General features: G+C 41.3%; 1 protein-coding gene and 1 long non-coding RNA gene across 3 annotated transcripts in view; one reads left to right on the forward strand and one right to left on the reverse strand.

The window, feature by feature from the left end:
- nf2a (NF2, moesin-ezrin-radixin like (MERLIN) tumor suppressor a) overlaps positions 1 to 22060 on the reverse strand; it is a 61669-nt gene that overhangs the window by 33591 nt on the left and 6018 nt on the right. For both annotated transcript variants that reach the window (XM_064972857.1, XM_064972849.1), the window contains exons 4-9: positions 18364 to 18447; positions 10472 to 10540; positions 10162 to 10244; positions 9446 to 9521; positions 488 to 622; positions 192 to 266 (exon numbers count right to left, since the gene is read on the reverse strand). In XM_064972857.1, coding sequence (XP_064828929.1) covers positions 192 to 266; positions 488 to 622; positions 9446 to 9521; positions 10162 to 10244; positions 10472 to 10540; positions 18364 to 18447 — 522 coding nt within the window. The remainder of the gene's footprint in view (positions 1 to 191; positions 267 to 487; positions 623 to 9445; positions 9522 to 10161; positions 10245 to 10471; positions 10541 to 18363; positions 18448 to 22060) is intronic.
- Positions 14059 to 14722, forward strand: LOC135554590 (uncharacterized). The gene is made up of 3 exons (XR_010457707.1): positions 14059 to 14173; positions 14271 to 14342; positions 14535 to 14722. It is a non-coding gene; the product is annotated as an uncharacterized LOC135554590 (long non-coding RNA).

The following is a 22060-nucleotide window of genomic DNA, read 5'->3' on the forward strand; positions in this document are numbered from 1 at the left end:
AATAAAGGTAAAATTAAAAAAAAAAAATTAAAAACATGTGACATCAATAAGGGATAGACTGGCCAGGTGAAAGCTATGTCATGGAAAGAGTTTTGTACATGCAATGTAGAAAAGACAGGAAATCAAGCACTGGGCCTTTAAAAGCAAGAATCTTGCAAAAAAGCATGTTTTGTTGTCATCACTATACTCACCAACTTGTTAACCTTCAACTTGGAGGAGTTGAACTTGAACACATCTGTTTTCTTGTCCAGAGGCTTTATGGCAAACTTAATCAGAAAGACGACAAGACACATTAAAACCTCAAAGTAAGAAGTTACACAAACTGTAAAAACAGACTTGGGGTCAATTTCATTTAAATTCAGTCAACTCAGAAAGTAAACTACATTAAATTAGAATTTCTGTTTAATTCCTGAGGTGACTGGATTGAAATGGAACTGATCCCAATCCTGGTCCAATTTCAGAGGCTGTAGGAGTAACGGTCCAGTACCTCTCTGTCGCTGTAGGAGATGTTGCGAATCTCATTCCAGGGGAAGGAACATTTGGGGGTTAACTTGTTGTCTGGATCGTAGATATGTAGACCCAAGGCATCCACTCCCAGCAGGAGATCTGTTCCCTTCTTGTTCTGGGGGAAATAAAAGAACAGAGTGACGAATGAAGAAAGCGAGGATGAAACAAAGAAAGTTACCCACACACCCTATTTTTATGTATCCTTTTATTTAACTAGGCAAGTCAGTTAAGAACAAATTACTTACAATGACCCTAATAAAAAACATTTAATTCCATGTAATTTATTTAACCAGGATAGTCCAAATCAGTGACTTAGTAACACTTTCCACTATTTTCCAGGAAGTTGTGGGTGGTGAATGACAAGAGGAACAAAGCCCTCAGTAGCTGTGAGATTACCAGACTTCTCTAGTGTGTTTGTCTTTCTGACAGACAATTCATTACTCTCCTTTACGCTAATAAATACCAGCGGCGTTACAAAGTAGTGCTCTTTGTTGACTGCTCTACTTTCTTTGTTGACTGTTCTACACTCGTGTCTATCTATCCGACAGGCAGTAGTGGCAGTGGCACAGCCTGGCAACCACAGGAGGTTGGTGGCACCATAATTCGGGAGAAAGAGCTTGTGGTAATGACTGGAGTAGAACGGTATCAAATGCATCAAACACAGGGTTACCATGTGTTTGATGCCATTCCAATCGCTCCGTTCCAGCTATTATTATGAGCTGTCCTCCCCTCAGGAGCCTCCACTGCTGGCAGCTCAATTCATTATAGAGCTGGGCAATATGGAAAAAAATCCAGATTGCAATATATTGATGCAATAACGATAAATAGAATGATGTGTTTAGGGCTGACCCCAATTAGTCGACTGGTCGATTGTTTGATCGTTAGTCTGTTAGTCGACCGAGATTGTGTTACTGCTCAACACACTATATGTGTGTATTTATTTGTGCCCATCTCAGTGAACTAATCCATTGTGGAGGCCTAGACTAAAAGCCGATTTAGGCTTGATCCGAAAATTTGTCTCCATATGGAGGGTGTGACGCAATTGCAGAGTCTCGAGAAGCCAAATCGAACTCCGTACCGCATCGCCACGAGACTCCCAAATTTTGTAACAACTCTGTATAGCTCCACATTGTGTTTCTACCGTCAACCAATCATGTCAAACTCACTTCCTTGACAACAGCTCTGCACTGCTCAACGAAGCGCAAGAAGTACGAATGCCCTGACTTCTGCTGAGGCCATATCACCATAAATGCTCCATGGCCAATGCAGACGTTGGATTGACCATGCACTCAGATGCACAATGCCCTTCTTACTCCAAAATGCGCTCTCTCCTGCCAATTTGTGCACATAAATTGTTTCATAACTTCATTGTGTTAATTGCGTTTGATTGTTAGTGTATATCAATTCCCAGTAGTACATTTACCGTTAATTCCTAATCAACAATGTTTGTTACTATGGTTACAGTCATTTCTGTTAATGCATTCAATATTATTCCAGACTTCCCGTTATCATTGTCAGAATGGACACATTGTTTGCAGAGTGCACAACCTATGCTAAACTTCTGAGAAACAAGCTTATTTCATTCCATTTATGCTGCTTGATCATCCTATTTTTCCAACTTAATTGAGGAGAATAAGAACCTAAATGTATTTTTGATACTGTCGCAAAACTAGCAGAAAAGCAGCATTCCCCGAGAGAGGATGGCTTTCACTTTAGCTGTGATAAATTTGTGAACTTCTTTGACGAAAAGATCATGATTACGGACTCCTCTTAAATTCTCGTATTTCTCCAAAGCTCAGTTGTCCTGAGCCTGCACAACATTGCCAGGACCTAGAATCAAGGGAGACACTCAAGTTTTTTAGTACTATATCCCTTGACACATTGATGAAAATAATCATGGCCTCTAAACCTTCAAGCTGCATACTGGACCCTATTCCAACTAAACTACTGAACGAGCTGCTTCCTGTGCTTGGCCCTCCTATGTCAAACATAATAAACGGCTCCATATACACCGGATGTGTACCAAACTCACTAAAAAACTAAATCGGCCCATATCGAATCTCCCATTCCTCTGAAATGTAAAGAAAAAGCTGTTGCATGTCAACTCACTGACTTCCTGAAGACAAACAATGTATATAAAAATAGCAGTGAGACTGCACACGTGAAGGTGGTAAATTACCTTTAAATTGTGTCAGACCAAGGCTCTGCATCTGTCCTCATGCTCCTAGACCTTAGTGCTGCTTTTGATACCATTAATCACCACATTCTTACGTAGAGATTGGAAACCCAAACTGGTCCACACGGACAAATTCTGGCCTGGTTTAGATCTTATCGATCAGAAAGATGTGTTTGTCTCTGGATGGTATGTCCTCTGACAAATCAACTGTAAATGTCAAGTGTTCCTCAAGGTTCCGTTTAAGGACCACTATTGTTTTCACTATATATTTTACCTCTTGGTGATGTCATTCGGAAACATAATGTTAACTTTCACTGCCATGCGGACGATACACAGCTGTACATTTCGATGAAACAAGGTGAAGCCCCAAAATTTCCCCTCCCTGGAAGCCTGTGTTCCAGACATAAGAAAGTGGATGGCGGTAAATGTTTTACTTTTAAACTCGGACAAAACAGAGATACTAAGAAACAAAGATCTTCTGTTGGATCTGACAATCTTGATGGTTGTACATTCGTCTCAAATAAAACTGAAGGACCTCTGCGTTACTCTGGACCCTAATCTCTCTTTTGATGAACATATCAAGACTGTTTCAAGGACAGCTTTTCCGCATCTACGTAACATTGCAAAAATCAGGAACTTTGTCCAAAAGTTATGCAGAAAAAATAATCCATGTTTTTGTCACTTCTAGGTTAGACTACTGCAATGTTCTACTTTCCGGCTACCCGGATAAAGCACTAAATAAACTTCAGTTGGTGCTAAACACTGCTGCTAGAATCTTGACTAGCACCAAAAAAATCTGATCATATTACTCCAGTGCTAGCCTCTACACATGGACGTTCTCCTACCTATCCTTCCGATTTGTAGTGTAGTATGTTGGTGGTTGAAGATATCCCTTTAGTGGTGTGGGGTTGTGCTTTGGCAAAGTGGGTGGGGTTATATCCTGCCTGTTTGGCCCTGTCCGGGGGTATTGTCAGATGGGGCCACAGTTTCTCGACCCCTCCGGTCAGCCCCCAGTATTTATGCTGCAATAATTTGTGTCGGGGGCTAGGGTCAGTCTGTTATATCTGGAGTATTTATCCTGTCTTATCCGGTGTCCTGTGTGAATTTAAGTATGCTCCCTCTCTCTTTTTCTCAGAGGACCTGAGGGACCAGGTCCTCAGGACTACCTGGCCTGATGACTCCTTGTTGTCCCCAGTTCACTTGGTTGTGCTGCTGCTCCAGTTTCAACTGTTCTGCCTGCGGCTATGAAACCCTGACCTGTTCACATGACATGCTACCTTGTCCCGGACCTGCTGTTTTCGACAGTCTCTCTACCGCACCTGCTGTCTCTAACTCTGAATGATCGGCTATGAAAAGCCAACTGACATTTACTCCTGAGGTTGCACCCTCTACAACCACTGATTATTATTATCCAACCATGCTGGTTATCTATGAACTTTTGAACATCTTGGCCATGTACTGTTATTCCTCACAATCAAATGCCGACCTCATTATCTACCAAGGGAATTCTCTTCGATCATAATCACAGTCGTGTATATTCCTCCCCAAGCAGACACATCGACGGCCCCGAAAGAACTTAATTCGACTCAATGTAAACTGGAAACCACACATCCTGAGGCTGCATTTATTGTAGCTGGGGATATTTACAAGGACAATCTGAAAACAAGGCTCCCGAAATTCTATCAGCATATCGATTGCTCTACCCGGGCTGGCAAAAAAATGGATCATTGTAATTCTACCTTCCGCGACGCATATAAGGCCCACCCCCGCACTCCTTTCGGAAAAGCTGACCACGACTCCATTTTGTTGCTCCCAGCCTTTAGACAAAACTAAAACAGGAAGCACCCGCGCTCAGGTCTGTTCAAAGCTGGTCTGACCAATCGATTCCACACTTCAAGATTACTTCGATCATGTGGACTGGGATATTTTCCGGATAGCGTCGATCAACAACATGGCTGAATACGCTGATTCGGTGAGCGAGTATATTAGCAAGTGCATCGGTGATGTTGTACCCACAGCGTCTATTAAAACCTTCCCCAATCAGAAACCGTGGATTGATGGCAGCATTCACGCAAAACTGAAAGCGCGAACCACTGCTTTTAATCAGGGCAAGGTGACCAGAAACATGACCGAATATAAACAGTGTAGCTAATCCCTCCACAAGGCAATCAAACAAGCTATGCGTCAGTATAGAGACAAAGTAGAGTCGCAATTGAACGGCTCAGACACGAGAGGTATGTGGCACAGTCTACAGTCAATCACTGACTACAAAAGAAAAACCAGCCCCATCGCGGACCACGATGTCTTGCTCCCAGACAGACTAAACAATATCTTTGCTCGCTTTGAGGACAATACAGTGCCACTAGACCCTGGGTCTCGACCCCGCCCTGTGCAACTGGATCCTGGACTTCCTGACGGGCCGCCCCCAGGTGGTGAGGGTAGGTAACAACATCTCCACCCTGTTGATCCTCAACACGGGCCCCACAAGGGTGTGTTCTCAGCCCTCTCCTGTACTTCCTGTTCACCCACGACTGCGTGGCCATGCACGCCTCCAACTCAATCATCAAGTTTGCAGACGACACTACAGTGGTAGGCTTGATTACCAACAACGACGAGGCGGCCTACAAGGAGGAGGTGAGGGCCCTCGGAGTGTGGTGTCAGGAAAATAACCTCACACTCAATGTCAACAAAACAAAGGAGATGATCGTGGACTTCAGGAAACAGCAGAGAGAGCAGCCCCCAATCCACATCGACGGGACAGTAGTGGAGAAGGTGGAAAGTTAAGTTCCTCGGCGTACACATCACAGACAAACTGAAATGGTCCACGCACACAGACAGCGTGGTGAAGAAGGCGCAGCAGCGCCTCTTCAAGGCTGAAGAAATTCGGTCACCAAAAACACACAAACTTTTACAGATGCACAATTGAGAGCATCCTGTCGGGCTGTATCACCGACTGGTACGGCAACTGCTCCGCCCACAACCATAAGGCTCTCCAGATGGTAGTGAGGTCTGCGCAACGCATCACCGGAGGCAAACTACCTGCCCTCCAGGACACCTACAGCACCCGATGTCACAGGAAGGCCAAAAAGATCATCAAGGACAACAACCACCCGAGCCACTGCCTGTTCACCCTGCTATCATCCAGAAGGCGAGGTCAGTACAGGTGCATCAAAGCGGGGTCCAAGGGACTGAAAAACAGCTTCTATCTCAAGGCCATCAGACTGTTAAACAGCCATCACTAACATTCAGTGGCTGCTGCCAACATACTGACTCAACTCTAGCCACTTTAATAATGGAAAAATTGATGTAATAAATGTATCACTAGCCACTTTAAACAATGCCACTTTATATAATGTTTACATACCCTACATTACTCATTGTAAATTGGGGCAGCAGGGTAGCCTAGTGGTTAGAGATTTGGACTTGTAACCAAAAGGTTGCAAGATCAAATCCCCGAGTTGACAAATCTGTCGTTCTACCCCTGAACAAGGCAGGCACTGTTCCTAGGCTGTGATTGAAAATAAGAATTTGTTCTTAACTGACTTGCCTAGTTAAATAATTTGATTTGATCTCCACCCAGCACAGCCAGAAGAGGACTGGCCACCCCTCAGAGCCTGGTTCCTCTCTAGGTTTCTTCCCTGCCTTACTAGGGAGTTTTTCCTAGCCACCGTGCTTCAACATCTGCATTGTTTGGGGTTTTAGGCTGGGTTTCTGTACAGCACTTTGTGACATCAGCTCATGTAAAGAGGGCTTTAAATACATTTGATTGATGAGTTCTCAATTTAGTCATTGTCTTTTGTTTGGAGCACTCCTGTCAATGTTGAATAATAACCTGTAGGTTGCAATGGTTTTATTTGTTGGCTTTATGTAGGCTATTTTTACATAGTTGGCAAAGGCAATAGAATTTACTTTGTAGGTTTGTATAGTTTATTTATATATAATTTTAATTAACCACATGACAATGATAGATATAAAGACGTTACTTTAAATTAAACTGTTTCATGAAAATGTGCATATGAAAACCACAATTGGCACGCAATCGGTAGAAATGGCAAGATAAATTGGCATTCCACATAAATTGGCATTCCACATGAGTAGCCTATTACCGGCAACTTCAGGAGAATAGTTAAGTCAAGTTAAGGTTTTTTCCTTTGGTTATCTAGATCTCTGGCACCCTCAAGGCATTTATCTTATTTCATCAAACGGTAAACTTTAAGCTGACGACTTTTAGTCGACCAAGATTTTTTTTTTGTCGGGGAAAACCCTAATAAGTTTAAAGGATAATCATTTTTTTAAATTATAAACTACTACTACTGCAACTACTACTACGGTTGTAGACATCAAATTGTCCCATTAACAATCACCCATATTAGCAAACCACTACAGTAGGCTATATTATCTCACTTCAAGAGAGAAATTGATTCCATATTAAATGGGATAATCGACCCCCAGAAATAAAAATGATGATACTCCTGTCAATTTGATGAAAGCCTATGTACTATTAGTGGGTAAAATACAAAAGATCGCCAAATCAAATCATACCTGTCTGGAACACATCCATCAGTTTATCGTCATATGACAAAGTATATATTTTGCTTAGATGTGCTCAATCTAAACAGTGTATGCATTTATTCCACTTAGTTTCTCCTTCAAGTACCATTTACATTTGACACCATCTAGCAATGCACCATCTAGCAATGCACCCTGTGTGTCTGTGGGAAACGTGGGAAAGGGCCCCTCTCGCCATAGCAACATACTGCAATCGCTCTGGTCAGAGCAAACTGCAAGTTGAACTCTGATAGACTCCTAAATTGATAGTGCAGTTTGTTTAAGCGATTTTATAGCTAGCTTGCAACACTGAACAAAAATATAAATGCAACATGTAAAGTGTTGGTCCCGTGTTTCAGTAAAATCTTTGAAATTGTTTGCATGTTACGTTTCTACACTGAAAAAAAAATTGAAAATACAACAATTTCAAAGATTTTACTGAGTTACAGTTCATATAAGGAAATCAGTCAATTGAAATAAATTCATGAGGCCCTAATCTATGGATTTCACATGAATGGGAACACAAATATGCTGGGTTTCTGTATAGCACTTTCTGACATTGGCTGATGTAAAAAGGTCTTTATAAATACATTTGATTGATTGATCTGTTGGTCACATACCTTAAAAAAAATAAGTAGGGGCGTGGATCAGAAAACAAATCAGAATCTGGTGTGACTACCATTTGCATCATGCATCTCCTTCACAGAGTTGATCAGGCTGTTGATTGTGGCCTGTGGATTGTTGTCCCATTCCTCTTCAATGGCTGCGAAGTTGCTGGATATTGGCAGGAACTGGAACACACTGTCGTACGCATCGATCCAAACATGCTCAATGAGTGACATGTCTGGTGAGTATGCAGGCCATGGAAGAACTGAGACATTTTCAGCTCTCAGAAATTGTGTACAGATCCTCACAACATGGTGCCATGCGTTATCATGCTGAAACATGAGGTGATGGCGGTGGATGAATGGCACGACAATAGGCCTCAGTAATTTCATCATGGTATCTCTATTGTCAGGTCAAGATCTTGGTGACTACAAGCACGTAGATAAGCTTCCCTGAGACGGTTTCTGACAGTTTGTGCAGACATTCTTCAGTTGTGCAAACCCACAGTTGAATCAAGTGGCTGCTTTCAGACATTTCGGCAGGTGAAGAAACCGGATGTGGAGGTCCTGGGCTGGTATGGTTACATGTGGTATGCGATTGTGAGACAGGTTGGATGTAATTCTCTAAAAACGACATTGGAGGTGGCTTACGGTAGAGAAATTCACATTAAGTCGCTGGCAACGGCTCTGGTGGACATTCCTGCAGTCAGCATGCCAATTGCACGTTCCCTCAGAACTTGAGACATCTGTGGCAACATGTGTGTGACAAAATGCACATTTCAGAGTGGTGTTTTGTTGTCCCCAGCACAAGGTGCACCTGTGTAAAGATCATGTTTAATCAGCTTCTTGATATGCCACACCTGTCAGATGGATGGATTATCTTGACAAGGGAGAAATGCTCACTAACTGGGATGTAAACAAATGTGTGCAAAAAAATGTAAGACACATTTTAAAATTTCTGGCTCTTATTTTTACTCATGACATTTATAGTTATATTTTTGTTCAGTGTACTTCATATACTGCTATTGACTGGTATTATTGTGTGTAACTACATTTGCTAGCTAGCTAGCAAGCCCAAATAGAGCATTGCATTGTGGGTTTTGTAGTAGACTTGAGCTCCAACAGATTTCCACATGTTGCTACCAACCTTGTTATAATGACAAAATTAAACATCCCCACATTTTTTCCCCCAAAGTGTAATTTAACACTGTTTGGGGTGGATTATCCCTTTAAAGAACATCATGATGAAGTAGTAATACTGCAGTAAACCATGGTCACGTTTCATATTAGTCACTCATGACAGACTTAGATTTGGTTCTCGGTGCTGAGATTACTTTTATAAAGCTTAAATCAATCCCACTATATTAGGATCCAGATATTTTATACTACAACCTCCTGAAGTACAAATGAATATAGGATTCAACTTTCATCTTATTTCTTCATTTGAGGATAATAGCTTTTTATTGGCTTACTGATGGATGCATCAGCCAGGATGATGTTGATCATAACTTTCCATGAGCTTAACACTTCTAACGTTTCTATGGGCATATTGTATGGGCTTAACACCTCTCTCTTTGATTGGAAACAAGCAGAAAAGGTTCAGGCTCACCCTGATGGGAAAGTAATTGATGCCGTACATCTCCAGGTCCTGAGCTATTTTTAAGTACTCCATCTCAGCATCTTCCCTGTGTCAGGAGAAGAGAAGACGAGATCAGAACATCATGTGTCAATGAGAGAGAGACCTCTTTCTAACTCATGCATCATCACGTGTAATACAGCAGTGGTTCCCAACTCCAGTACCCCTAACAGTACACATTTTTACTGTAGCCCCGTACAAGCACACCTGATTCAACATCAGCAGGGGGTTTCACACTAACGTAGAGAGTAATTCCCTGAATGCACTTGAAGTCACACTATGTGGTTTAGGCAGATAAACATATTCTGCTGCAACTTCAAACAGCGAGTTACATTGTAATGTCATGATGAAAGTTAATTAATTAGCTTTTTTGTCCTTCTAGGTTGTCAGACCTGACTCTTCTTCTGGGTCATCTCCAGCAAGAAACAACATTTGCATACTTTGACAAAAAACACAACGTTGACACTCGTTTCACTTTTATCTGATGTTCTTTTGATGTGGCTGGCAAATACAAGCAAGAGGGTAGATCCACAAGTGCATTTTCATGTCTGCCTTTGGTGTTAGCCCGAGTACATGAGCCTAATTCTAAGCAAGGGAGGAAAAAACTCCTAAGCACTGGAAACTGTCATAGAGAATCAGTGAAGACAGACCCTTTATTCCTAGACAGGTATATGACATTGCAGCCTTACCTTGTCCTCCCTCTATGCTCAGCATAACAAGAAGTGATTCTCTCCTCCCACATCTCTGCTGTCATTTGGTAAAGGTTGATCACCTAAAAAACAGAGGATAGGTAGTCACAACAATCACTCAAACGTTTATGCAAAATATATGCAGTACAATAACAGAAACGTGTTTTGTACATGTGTTCCAGGAAATCCAAGGAAAACGTTATTACCGTCATTGATAATGTCCTTACCATTTCTGGCAGAAATTAAAACTACAAGGTTACTACGATGGTGCTTATGTATTGCAGCTAAAAGACTAATGGCAGTCACTCACCCTCTTTGGTAAGAGTTCCTCTTGAGCCAGAAAGCCTAGTTTGTGGACATTGGGGTCATAGTCTCCATACTGCAAAGTCAAGAGAGCAAAAGCAGTTAAAAGGTAATGGTCAGGCCAGGATAACAGCCAATAGAGATAATATGATAGTATATCTCTATCCTTTTATGAAGTTTATGATGTGATAAAGTCACAGATAAAGTCACAGTTTGAATCGGTCAAAATGAACAGGGTCAGGTCTTCCATCAACACACAATTTACTTGCAGCACACACACACCCCTTCCTGGTTGTCAGGAAATGGTGACATTACATAATGTCATTAAGATATGGTTCACAAATGAGAGAGGAATAACAATGGACGAGAGAAGGGAATGTCAAATACCTTCAGTGGTGACATAAAAATTACCACCCCCGGGCTAGAGAAAACTGTGGTAGTTCCTTTATAATGCAGTGTTTGTTTATGTGTGTGCGCGCGTGTCAGGAACACAGTTTCAGGACTGGTACAAAAAGGCCAAAGGAAATGGGTATAAAATTTGTGTATGGACCAGAAACTGATGGGACCTGATGATAACGGCAGGTAGCCTAGTGGTTAGAGCGTTGGGCCAGTAACCAAAAGGTTTCTGGATAGAATCCCCGAGCTGACAAGGTAAAAATCTGTCGTTCTGCCCCTTAACAGTTCCCCGGTAGGCCATCATTGTAAATAAGAATTTGTTCTTAACTGACTTGCCTAGTTAAATAAAGGTTCAATTTAAATAACAGCTACTGACCATTTAGCTTTCATCAGTTGGAACTGAATGTGAGTTTCTACCTGGTAACTAGGGAATCATGGTTAATGGCAAATTCATCATCATTCAGAAAAAGGGCACAGTAGTAGTTTTGGAAGTGTGTTGGATACTGTTGGTTGTTGTAGTTGTATAGGAGGGTGTGTTACTGTATTTCAATTCTAAACCTTGAATTACATGAATCTAATCAAGACATTCAATTAACAAGAATCCCTTTTATATGCAAATGTACCAAATCATCGAAGTCAGCTGCCAGAGCAGACTAGTAATAACTGGTCGATCGTATCTCAGACCAATTCTGTGTATTGTATTCTATTCACACAGTGGGGTTACATTGCAGGCTGCTTGGTGTGTCACACTCTCTTCACTCGCTACCCCACTCCCTCTATTCTTTTTCTGCTACCCCTGCTCTACCTACAGCCAGTGAGTGGATGCCTGGCCAGGCAACTTCCTGTGTTTTGTTTTTAAGCAGCAGTTGCTTGAAACTCCTTGTCAACATGTCTCTGGAGCGAGGTGCCCCGCTGAATACCAAACACGAGGCTATCCTGCACTGCCAAGCAGGATGATACTTTAGCCTACACACATACGTGCATGCACATACACACCAACAAATACACAAACCTTTCTGCTTCCTATAAACCCTTTTTCAGTCTACCCTCCTTCAATCGCTCTCCATCTCTTGCGATTTGTAAATAATTATAATATTAAACAATTTCAGGGATACAAAATGCTGAGGGCCCAAAAGGTGACACTATGTTTTTTGCACTGAAACATGCAAAAAGAAATCCCTTCTTGGGGGAAATGCATGTTTTAACTAATTAGACAACAAAGAATATGATCTACATGATCAGTCTCTGTGTGTAAAATAAAAAGTGGTTAATGTGAACCTAACTCACAGCTAAAAAAAAAAATGTAAAGAAAGCAATCCAATGTTCTTCGTTGCCTAGACCTACTGCAAATGACACTTAGGTCTTGAAAAAAAAAACAATACACTAATTTGCAATTAGCCATGAAAACCTTTATAATAGAACGCTTGTGACCACACATAAATATTGCACTTGGAGGGGAAAAAAACATCTTAAAGTAGAAATAAATGAAACAAACAGGCATTCTATTTTTGCTCTATTATAGTGGCCACTATAGTTGACATTGATCAAGTGCCCAAGTCTACATGTGTGCAAACATAACGTTCACTGAGTAAAAAAAAAGTATAATCCCCCTCACACACATTACTGTTAAGATCAACACAACAAAAATATCTTTGTGCTCACTGCACATTATTACACTGTACACTTTCTGCCTGTGGACATAGGTTCTACAATGTGCCAACAAAAGTGAGAAAGAGGGAAAGTGTGTGATGTTCCTTTCATCTCAATAGTGGCATATAGCTTAAGCCAGGCCCAGCTCCTGGCAGCTACACTTGATCCCTGAATCAACTTGTTTAACATGCAACGCCTCATTTTCACCTAATTATCTCATCCTCAAAATGAACCACATACTGTAGAGGGAAAACATTAGTTGACAGAAAGTGGTTGGTTCATTAGCTAATTAACATTTCACCGATTGCCAGGGTCCAGTAAGCAACTAACACGTTATAATTTGAGGAACGGCAAGGAGTCTACACCGAGGTATACACCGAGGTAACGACAGTTTCAGGTTGGATATTCAACGAATATTCGCCTGTAGTTTTCCTTACGTCCACCAACAGCAGTTGGGGACCGTCAACATAGTAACAAATCACATTTTTCAAATTTCAATAGCTCTTTAACCATTACTCTCAAAACGTTCAAAACTGGTTGTAGCTAGCCCAATGGCATAGACACACATTGCACACACTTTTCTGTCGAATTACATCTCGCAGTATTTTAAATTATTTATTTACATTTTTTTTATTTCAATAGCTCCTTGGTCATGTGACCTAGTGACTTCAAACAAGGTTCAGAATGTACACTCAGTGGGCCTACACATTGCACACCCTTAAGTTTGTCCATTTTCATCTCTCTTTGTAAACATTCAAATTTCAATTGCTCCTTGGTCATCTCACTACTTTGGATCATATTCTTGGACAGTTAGAAGACACAATGCGTCAATGCAACAAACAAAAAAATTACTAATTACTGTCCAAGAGTAAGCTTAACCTTGTGGATCTGTGGGTGTTTGGGCCAATAAAGTGCCAACTCAATAAAGTGCCAATTCTACCACTGACTAGGCTCTCATGCCCCTATGAACAGGGACGCAGGGCAGTAGTTTTTAATCTAAACCAGACCTTATTTTACTGGAGTACACTAACCCCTAATTGGGGCTCTTTTCTTGACACACAGTAGCAGTTTACCAGATAAGAAGTCAAGAAGATCAGAAAGTAGATTGTAGTAAGGGTGTATTACATTCTGTGCTGGCCCCATTGTCATATCCATTCTGGATTCTGAGTGGTAAAATCATAGTTGAATAGGGTTGGATCCTATATGCTACTTTTATTATTCTCCTGTAAATGGTTCAGTACAAAAGGATATTACCTCTACTAGATTATAGTGATAAGGAAATCAGAATAGTGTTTTGGCCTGTGTATTCATTTGCCTATAACTAATCAGAACTCCATTATGTTTCCATAAAAAAAGAGAATACTTTCAAAAATAGAAGATCCTGCCATGGAAAAGACGACTAGGTGGACATAAAGTGGAAAGGAAGGGAAATAACACACACCATCAGCTACGGGGTATTTAATGCAGGTTTGATTAGTTATATTTTCAATAATGAATGGTTAGCGGTTACGTGACAAAACTCTTATTTTATTTTTTGGTGTAGATGGCCAAGGAAGTTGCACAGGATTTCCCAACATCCCCTCCCAAATTGGTATAGAACCTTCACAAAAACACATGGAGCAACTGCGAAAAGAAATGGCTGAGGATATACTAAAAATGTCTGGTATGTAATGACATTTAATTCAAAGTAAATGTAAATTCTTTATTTTTATGTATTTGTGTGGGACAACCGTATGTTCAGTTCATGCCTATGATTTCAGAGTTCAACAAAGCCAACAACTGCTTCTTGTGTGCCACTGAAAGAACCTGGATGTGGCCCAAGGACTGACTGGGTTAGTAACTTAATTTAACATGTTTATAATCTTTTGACAACAGTGACGGCATGTAAGGCATTTTATGATATAACACAGTGGATGGCTAATTCGTCATACTGAATTGATATTTGATATGATTTATAACGTTTTACGCTTTGTTTTAAATTTAATGTTTTGCATGCCAACGGTGGTTCCATGTGCTGTGCCTAGGAATGGAGACAAAAGAGTTCAGAGTGAAGAACACAAACTGGAAGTGCTGTGAAAATGTATGCTATACCCTATCCACAATGAAGAGGCTCTGAAATGTACATCAACCAGGGATAAAGAGAAAGTTAACACTGAAATGTTTTGTACTTATTTGAAGTAATGTGGTCTGTTGACATGTTGGAAAAGATTAAAGGTCTACAATTTGTTTAAATTTGTCAATATTCCATTTTTATTAATTGATTTTTTTGGCCACCATTACTGTGGTTACATGTTCAGTATATGTATTGACCAGCAAACCCACTGCAGCCTACCTCACTAGCTCACTCTCAATCCCGCCTTTGGACAATCAATAGCATGACTCTCGTACTTTTCCCTTTTCCTTTATGGTTGATATTAACAATGAAAGGAGATATGTCTCTCTCCTATTGTGTACCGCTGTTAAGTACTGTGGCAAAAAAAAAAAAGGAAAATAAGTCATTAGAACTGATTATTATAGATAAATATTAAAGTGTTAACACTGGACTAAACCCCCTAATTGTCAAACTAATATTAACAATTGCACAACAATATAGAAGATACATGACTAGAGGTTATGCATTATGGGTGTATATTTATTTATTTATTTTTATTTCACCTTTATTTAACCAGGTAGGCAAGTTGAGAACAAGTTCTCATTTACAATTGCGACCTGGCCAGGATAAAGCAAAGCAGTTCGACACATACAACGACAGAGTTACACATGGAGTAAAACAAACATACAGTCAATAATACAGTATAAACAAGTCTATATACGATGTGAGCAAATGAGGTGAGATAAGGGAGGTAAAGGCAGAAAAAGGCCATGGTGGCAAAGTAAATACGATATAGCAAGTAAAACACTGGAATGGTAGATTTGCGGTGGAAGAATGTGCAAAGTAGAAATAAAAATAATGGGGTGCAAAGGAGCTAAATAAATTAATTAATTAAATACAGTAGGGAAAGAGGTAGTTGTTTGGGCTAAAATATAGGTGGGTTATGTACAGGTGCAGTAATCTGTGAGCTGCTCTGACAGTTGGTGCTTAAAGCTAGTGAGGGAGATAAGTGTTTCCAGTTTCAGAGATTTTTGTAGTTCATTCCAGTCATTGGCAGCAGAGAACTGGAAGGAGAGACGGCCAAAGAAAGAATTGGTTTTGGGGGTGACTAGAGAGATATACCTGCTGGAGCGTGTGCTACAGGTGGGAGATGCTATTGTGACCAGCGAGCTGAGATAAGGGGGGACTTTACCTAGCAGGGTCTTGTAGATGACATGGAGCCAGTGGGTTTGGCGACGAGTATGAAGCGAGGGCCAGCCAACGAGAGCGTACAGGTCGCAATGGTGGGTAGTATATGGGGCTTTGGTGACAAAAACGGATTGCACTGTGATAGACTGCATCCAATTTGTTGAGTAGGGTATTGGAGGCTATTTTGTAAATGACATCGCCAAAGTCGAGGATAGGTAGGATGGTCAGTTTTACAAGGGTATGTTTGGCAGCATGAGTGAAAGATGCTTTGTTGCGAAATATGAAGCCAATTCTAGATTTAACTTTGGATTGGAGATGTTTGATATGGGTCTGGAAGGAGAGTTTACAGTCTAACCAGACACCTAAGTATTTGTAGTTGTCCACGTATTCTAAGTCAGAGCCGTCCAGAGTAGTGATGTTGGACAGGCGGGCAGGTGCGACCTCATTGATGTATACATAGAAGAGAGTCGGTCCAAGAATTGAACCCTGTGGCACCCCCATAGAGACTGCCAGAGGTCCGGACAGCAGACCCTCCGATTTGACACACTGAACTCTATCAGAGAAGTAGTTGGTGAACCAGGCGAGGCAATCATTTGAGAAACCAAGGCTGTTGAGTCTGCCGATGAGGATGTGGTGATTGACAGAGTCGAAAGTCTTGGCCAGATCAATGAACACGGCTGCACAGTAATGTTTCTTATCGATGGTGGTTAAGATATCGTTTGCATGTATCCACTGCATATCCACTGCATGCTTCTTAGGTGTGTAATTGACATGACCAAGGAGCTATTGATATTTAATACAATGAAAAATGTACATTACACTGTGTGATTTTACAGTACAAACAAGTGTGCAATATATAAGGCTAGTCAGTGGGCATTCTGAAGTTTGTTTGAGTCCAGTAAGTCACATGACCAAGGAGCTATTGAAGTTTTTTTTTAAATCAAGGGAGACGAAAATGGACAAACTAAAGGGTGTGCAATATATAAGGATAGTCAGTGTACATTCTGAACCTTGTTTGAAGCTATTAGGTCTCATGACCAAGGAGCTATTGAAATTGTACATTTTGCAAAATGTATGTAAAAACATGATGAAATTGGACAAACGAAAGGATATGCAATGTGTAGGCCCGCCGAGTGTACATTCTGAACCTTGTTTGAAGTCACGTCACATGACCAAGGAGCGTAGTCAGTGGACATTCTGAACATTGTTTTGAGTTAAGTAGGTCACATGACCAAGGAGCTATTGAAATTCGAATGTAGAAGAAAAAGTTTGTTTACGCTCCCTAACTAATTCAACTAGGAATAGAAAATGCATTTCCCACATGTTTATTAGCTTTGGAAAGCAAATTAATGTCCAAATCGTGAAAATAAGACCTGTGCAATGTTGTGCGCAATTTTTCCAACATCATGACACTTATTTGGAATCTGTGGCTCAAGTGGTTTGAAAGCGTGAATATCAAACTTGAAAGTGTCTTTACCTCGTTGTCATATACCAGTTAATACTACAGAGAATTTGTTAGGTTACTAATGTTAGCTGTCTGACTTTATTAGCAAGCTCATTTTCACACCATAAACTCAATTATTTGATCAGATAAGTTGGCTAATGTTGCTCAACATTTCTCTGGCTAGCTAACGGGGAATTCGAGCCAGCTAGCAAGATACTTAAACTGTGCTAATACAGTGCCTTGCGAAAGTATTCGGCCCCCTTGAACTTTTGCCACATTTCAGGCTTCAAACATAAAGATATAAAACTGTATTTTTTTGTGAAGAATCAACAACAAGTGGGACACAATCATGAAGTGGAACAACATTTATTGGATATTTCAAACTTTTGCGCGCCCAATTTTTCAGTTTTTGATTTGTTAAAAAAGTTTGAAATATCCAATAAATGTCGTTCCACTTCATGATTGTGTCCCACTTGTTGTTGATTCTTCACAAAAAAATACAGTTTTATATCTTTATGTTTGAAGCCTGAAATGTGGCAAAAGGTCGCAAAGTTCAAGGGGGCCGAATACTTTCGCAAGGCACTGTACTTGTTCCACCACACTTTCTCCACCGCCTCAACATTTCCAAATGGCAGTAGTTTTTCGGTTACAGCTCATGAAGTACGCTTCATCATCTTCTCCGTGGTCAGGCTTCTCACCTAACGTTTCACCCCCAGGATTCTAACTTGGCATTAGGTGGTGAGGCGTGGGTACTCAGCCAACAAGCCCTTTGAGATTAATCAGTAGTTTCTCTGGATGACCTCTGTCAAAACCTGCAACTTGTTGTTTAAGAGAATCCCTTTTGGGGGAATCTGGAGACAGACAGGTTTGGAGGGATGCAATCCTTCAGCAGAATGGTGTGGGGAAGTTAATTTGGAGAGTCTTTCTTTGCAAATGACTCCCAAGGCTTGCTGTCAGGAGGGTCATTGAGCTTGGCACTATATTGTTCAGCAGGGCTTTCAATTAATTATAGACGGATAAATGGATGGATAGACTGACGAACAGACAAGTGCATGGAATTGACAGATGGATGTGTGGAGAGACAGGTTTATTGATTGTCAGAGGAGAAAACAGAGTTAGTGATACAGACCTTGGCCTGGACAGCATAGGAGGCCAGCAGCACAGAGGCTTCAGGAGGGCAGTAGATCTCCTCTTCCAGGATCTTATTCTTCACCTGAATGGAAACAGAAGAGTGACAAAATCTGACCTAGAGTGTAAAAAGTTACTCTTCGGATCAACCCAAAAAACAAATTCAGTAAATTAGTTGAATTTGAAAAACATTACATTTCCTCAATCTACTACACACAATACCCCATAATGATAAAGCAAAAACAGGTTTTTAGACATTTTTGCAAATGTATAAAAATAAATCACTTATGAAATATCACATTTATATAAGTCGTCAGACCCTTTAATTCAGTATGCAGTGATGCACTTTTGGCAGCAATTACAGCCTCGTGTCTTCTTGGGTATGACACTACAAGCTTGACACACCTGTATTTGGGGAGTTTCTCCCATTATTCTCTGCAGATCCACTCAAGCTCGGTCAGGGTGGATGGGGAGCGTCGCTGCACAGCTATTGTCAAGTCTCTCCAGAGATGTTTGATCGGTTTCAAGTCTGTGCTCTGTATGGGCCACTGAAGGATATTCAGAGACTTGTCCCGAAGCCACTCCTGCGTTATCTTGGCTGTGTGCTTAGGTTTGTTGTCCTGCTGGAAGGTGAACCTTTGCCCCAGTCTGAGGTCCTGAACGCTCTGGAGCAGGTTTTCATCCTGGATCTCTCTGTACTTTGCTTTGTTCCTCTTTTCCTCAATCCTGAATAGTCTCCCATTCCATGCCGCTGAAAAATCTCCCCACAGCATGATGCTGCCACCACCATGCTTTACCGTAGGGATCGTACCAGGTTTCTACCATAAAGGCCTGATTGGTGGAGTGCTGCAGAGATGGTTGTCCTCCTGGAAGGTTCTTCCATGGTTCCAAACTTCTTCCATTTACAAATGATGGAGGACAATGTGTTCTTTGGGGACCTTCAAAAACAATTCTGCATAATTGATCGCCTTCCCCAGATCTGTGCCGCGACACAATCCTGTCTAATGAGCTCCAGGGACAATTTCTTTGACCTCATGGCTTGGTTTTTGCTCTGACGTCCACTGTCAACTGTGGGACCTTGTGTGTGCCTTTCCAAATCATGTTCAATCAATTGAATTTACCACAGGTGGGACTCCAATCAAGGATGATCAATGGAAACAGGATGCACCTGAGCTTAATTTCGAGTCTCATCACAAAGGTTCTGGATACTTACGTAAATAAGTTCTTTCAGTTTCACATTTTTCATACATTTGCAAACATTTCTAAAAACCTTTTTTCACTTTGTCATTATGGGGTATTGTGTGTAGATTGATGAGGAAAATGTTTCATTAAATCCATTTTAGAATAAGGCTGTAACATAACAAAATGTGGAAAAAGTCAAGGTGTCTGAATACTTTCCGAATGCACTGTACAACCCAACTCACTTTTTAATTTAGAAATACTTATGTAAATATACAGTATTCAATTGTGTTACAAGCAATTGAATAACTTCACTGTTATCCAAGACATTTAATTGGTTCAATTGAGATAATGTTTCAAAATATTTTCTTTCCAAGACTTTCGCATGTAGAAGCCACAATATTATAACCAAGGATTGGCAACATTAACATAGTAAGCTTATCAGGCTCTTTTGTAACACTACAGATAGTGGCAGTGAACAAGTTTAAGTTCGACTATACCACAGCATTATTGAATACTCATTTCTAATTGGCTAGAAGGCCATTCTAGAATGGAAATTAAAAGCAGATTACGAAGGAGTGGGTCTGTAAATATCAATCTATTTGAATGAAGACTGGGTCGCATCTCCAGCAACCAAAAGATGAGAAAGTAATTTATTTGCTTAGAAAAAATGTAATATCAATGGGGGGGGGAAAGTATTTCTACCTGTAAATGTGTGCTTTCATATTGTTTTCTTTTGTAACTGTGGTATAAGCAGGATTCTGTACATTAACTTAGAAATCATCATCCATTATTTCCAAGATAATGTAGAAGGTCTGCGTTTATCCCGTACATTAAGGAATACAATAGACCACATTAACTGGAATGACACTCACTCTCACCGGGTGGCCAAAACAAACAAACTGAAAGCCACGCCCCCAACTCTCCATATAGGCTGCTATCGCTACATTGCCCCACCGCTATTCAATGCGCATGAGGTGATGAAAGCAATTTAGAAGCTGTCATTCAATTCCAAATATCACATTGATCTGTCGAACTTGTTTTCAAATCGGCATGGGGGGTATTTTATTTATTCGTTATTTTACCAGGTAAATTGACTGAGAACACGTTCTCATTTGCAGCAACGACCTGGGGAATAGTTACAGGGGAGAGGAGGGGGATGAATGAGCCAATTGTAAACTGGGGATTATTAGGTGACCGTGATGGTTTGAGGGCCAGATTGGGAATTTAGCCAGGACACCGGGGTTAACACCCCTACTCTTACAATTAGTGCCATGGGATCTTTAATGACCTCAGAGAGTCAGGACACCCGTTTAACGTCCCATCCGAAAGACGGCACCCTACACAGGGCAGTGTCCCCAATCACTGCCCTGGGGCATCGGGTTATTTTTTTTAGACCAGAGGAAAGAGTGCCTCCTACTGGCCCTCCAACACCACTTCATACCATATATACCGGGGTATTTGGAAAAAGCCACGGGATAGTTTTTCAATATCGTCAAAAATATATTTTATTAGCATTCTGGTAATATTGACCTAATACAGCCCCACAGTGGAGGTGTCATAAAACCTAGCTGTCAAAGAGGAAAATGGTTCCAATCGTTTTCCACCTTTTATTTTTTCCCATAGTGGCTTTTACAAACACACATAAGGTCTAGCCTACCCTGGCGTGAAGTTCTGTTTCCGACAAGGTGACTTTTATAAATATTGTAGCACGCTCAAGGGTGTGGGGTTCCACGCCACCAAGTTCAATAACAAAACATGCACCAACAGCACAAATAGAAGGGAAATGGGGAGTTTATTAGAGATATTGGTACACTGGGGAATTCACCAATCACCACAGTCCACAAGCCGTTCTCGGTGTCCGTTCCGTTTTCCAGGGGTAATCCTCACACTCGGGTCCTCAGCCAATCCGGTCCGGTATACAAGGGGGTTGGTCCGACAGTCCAGGTCACAACAGGTAATCACACATAGTTCTCTCACTCTTCATAACGCGCTTGGCTCTCTCCTACTCTGCCCCTTTGTGCAGACTGCTTCCTCCTTTATCCCCAAGCACTCCCTGGCTTAACGACCTACAGCCTCACCTCGTTGGGGCAAAAAGTCCATATAAGGCTCAGGGGTGGAGCCAGCGACCTGCAAGATATCTCCCCTCAATTACCACTCCCCTCACCTCTCCCTGCCATCTGCCACACACACCCCCCCCCTCAGCTCCGACCAGGAGGGAGGGGCGGTCCAGCTCCCTATAGCATCCCTCCTGGAGAGGGCATCAGCATTTCCATGGGCTGCACCTGATCTGTGGACGACAGAGAAAGCAAAGGGCTGTAAGGATAGGAACCAGCGGGTGACCCGGGCGTTACTGTCCTTATTCTGTGACATCCAAACCAGTGGTGCATGGTTCATTACGAGGGTGAAGTGCCGCCCCAATAAGTAATACTTCAGCGTTTCTGGCGCCTACTTGATCGCTAGACATTCTTTCTCCACTGTGGAATATCTTTGTTCCCGTGGCAACAGCTTCTGGCTAA

This window comes from Oncorhynchus masou, chromosome 1 (genome assembly GCF_036934945.1).
Source record: "Oncorhynchus masou masou isolate Uvic2021 chromosome 1, UVic_Omas_1.1, whole genome shotgun sequence".
NCBI lineage: Eukaryota > Metazoa > Chordata > Actinopteri > Salmoniformes > Salmonidae > Oncorhynchus > Oncorhynchus masou.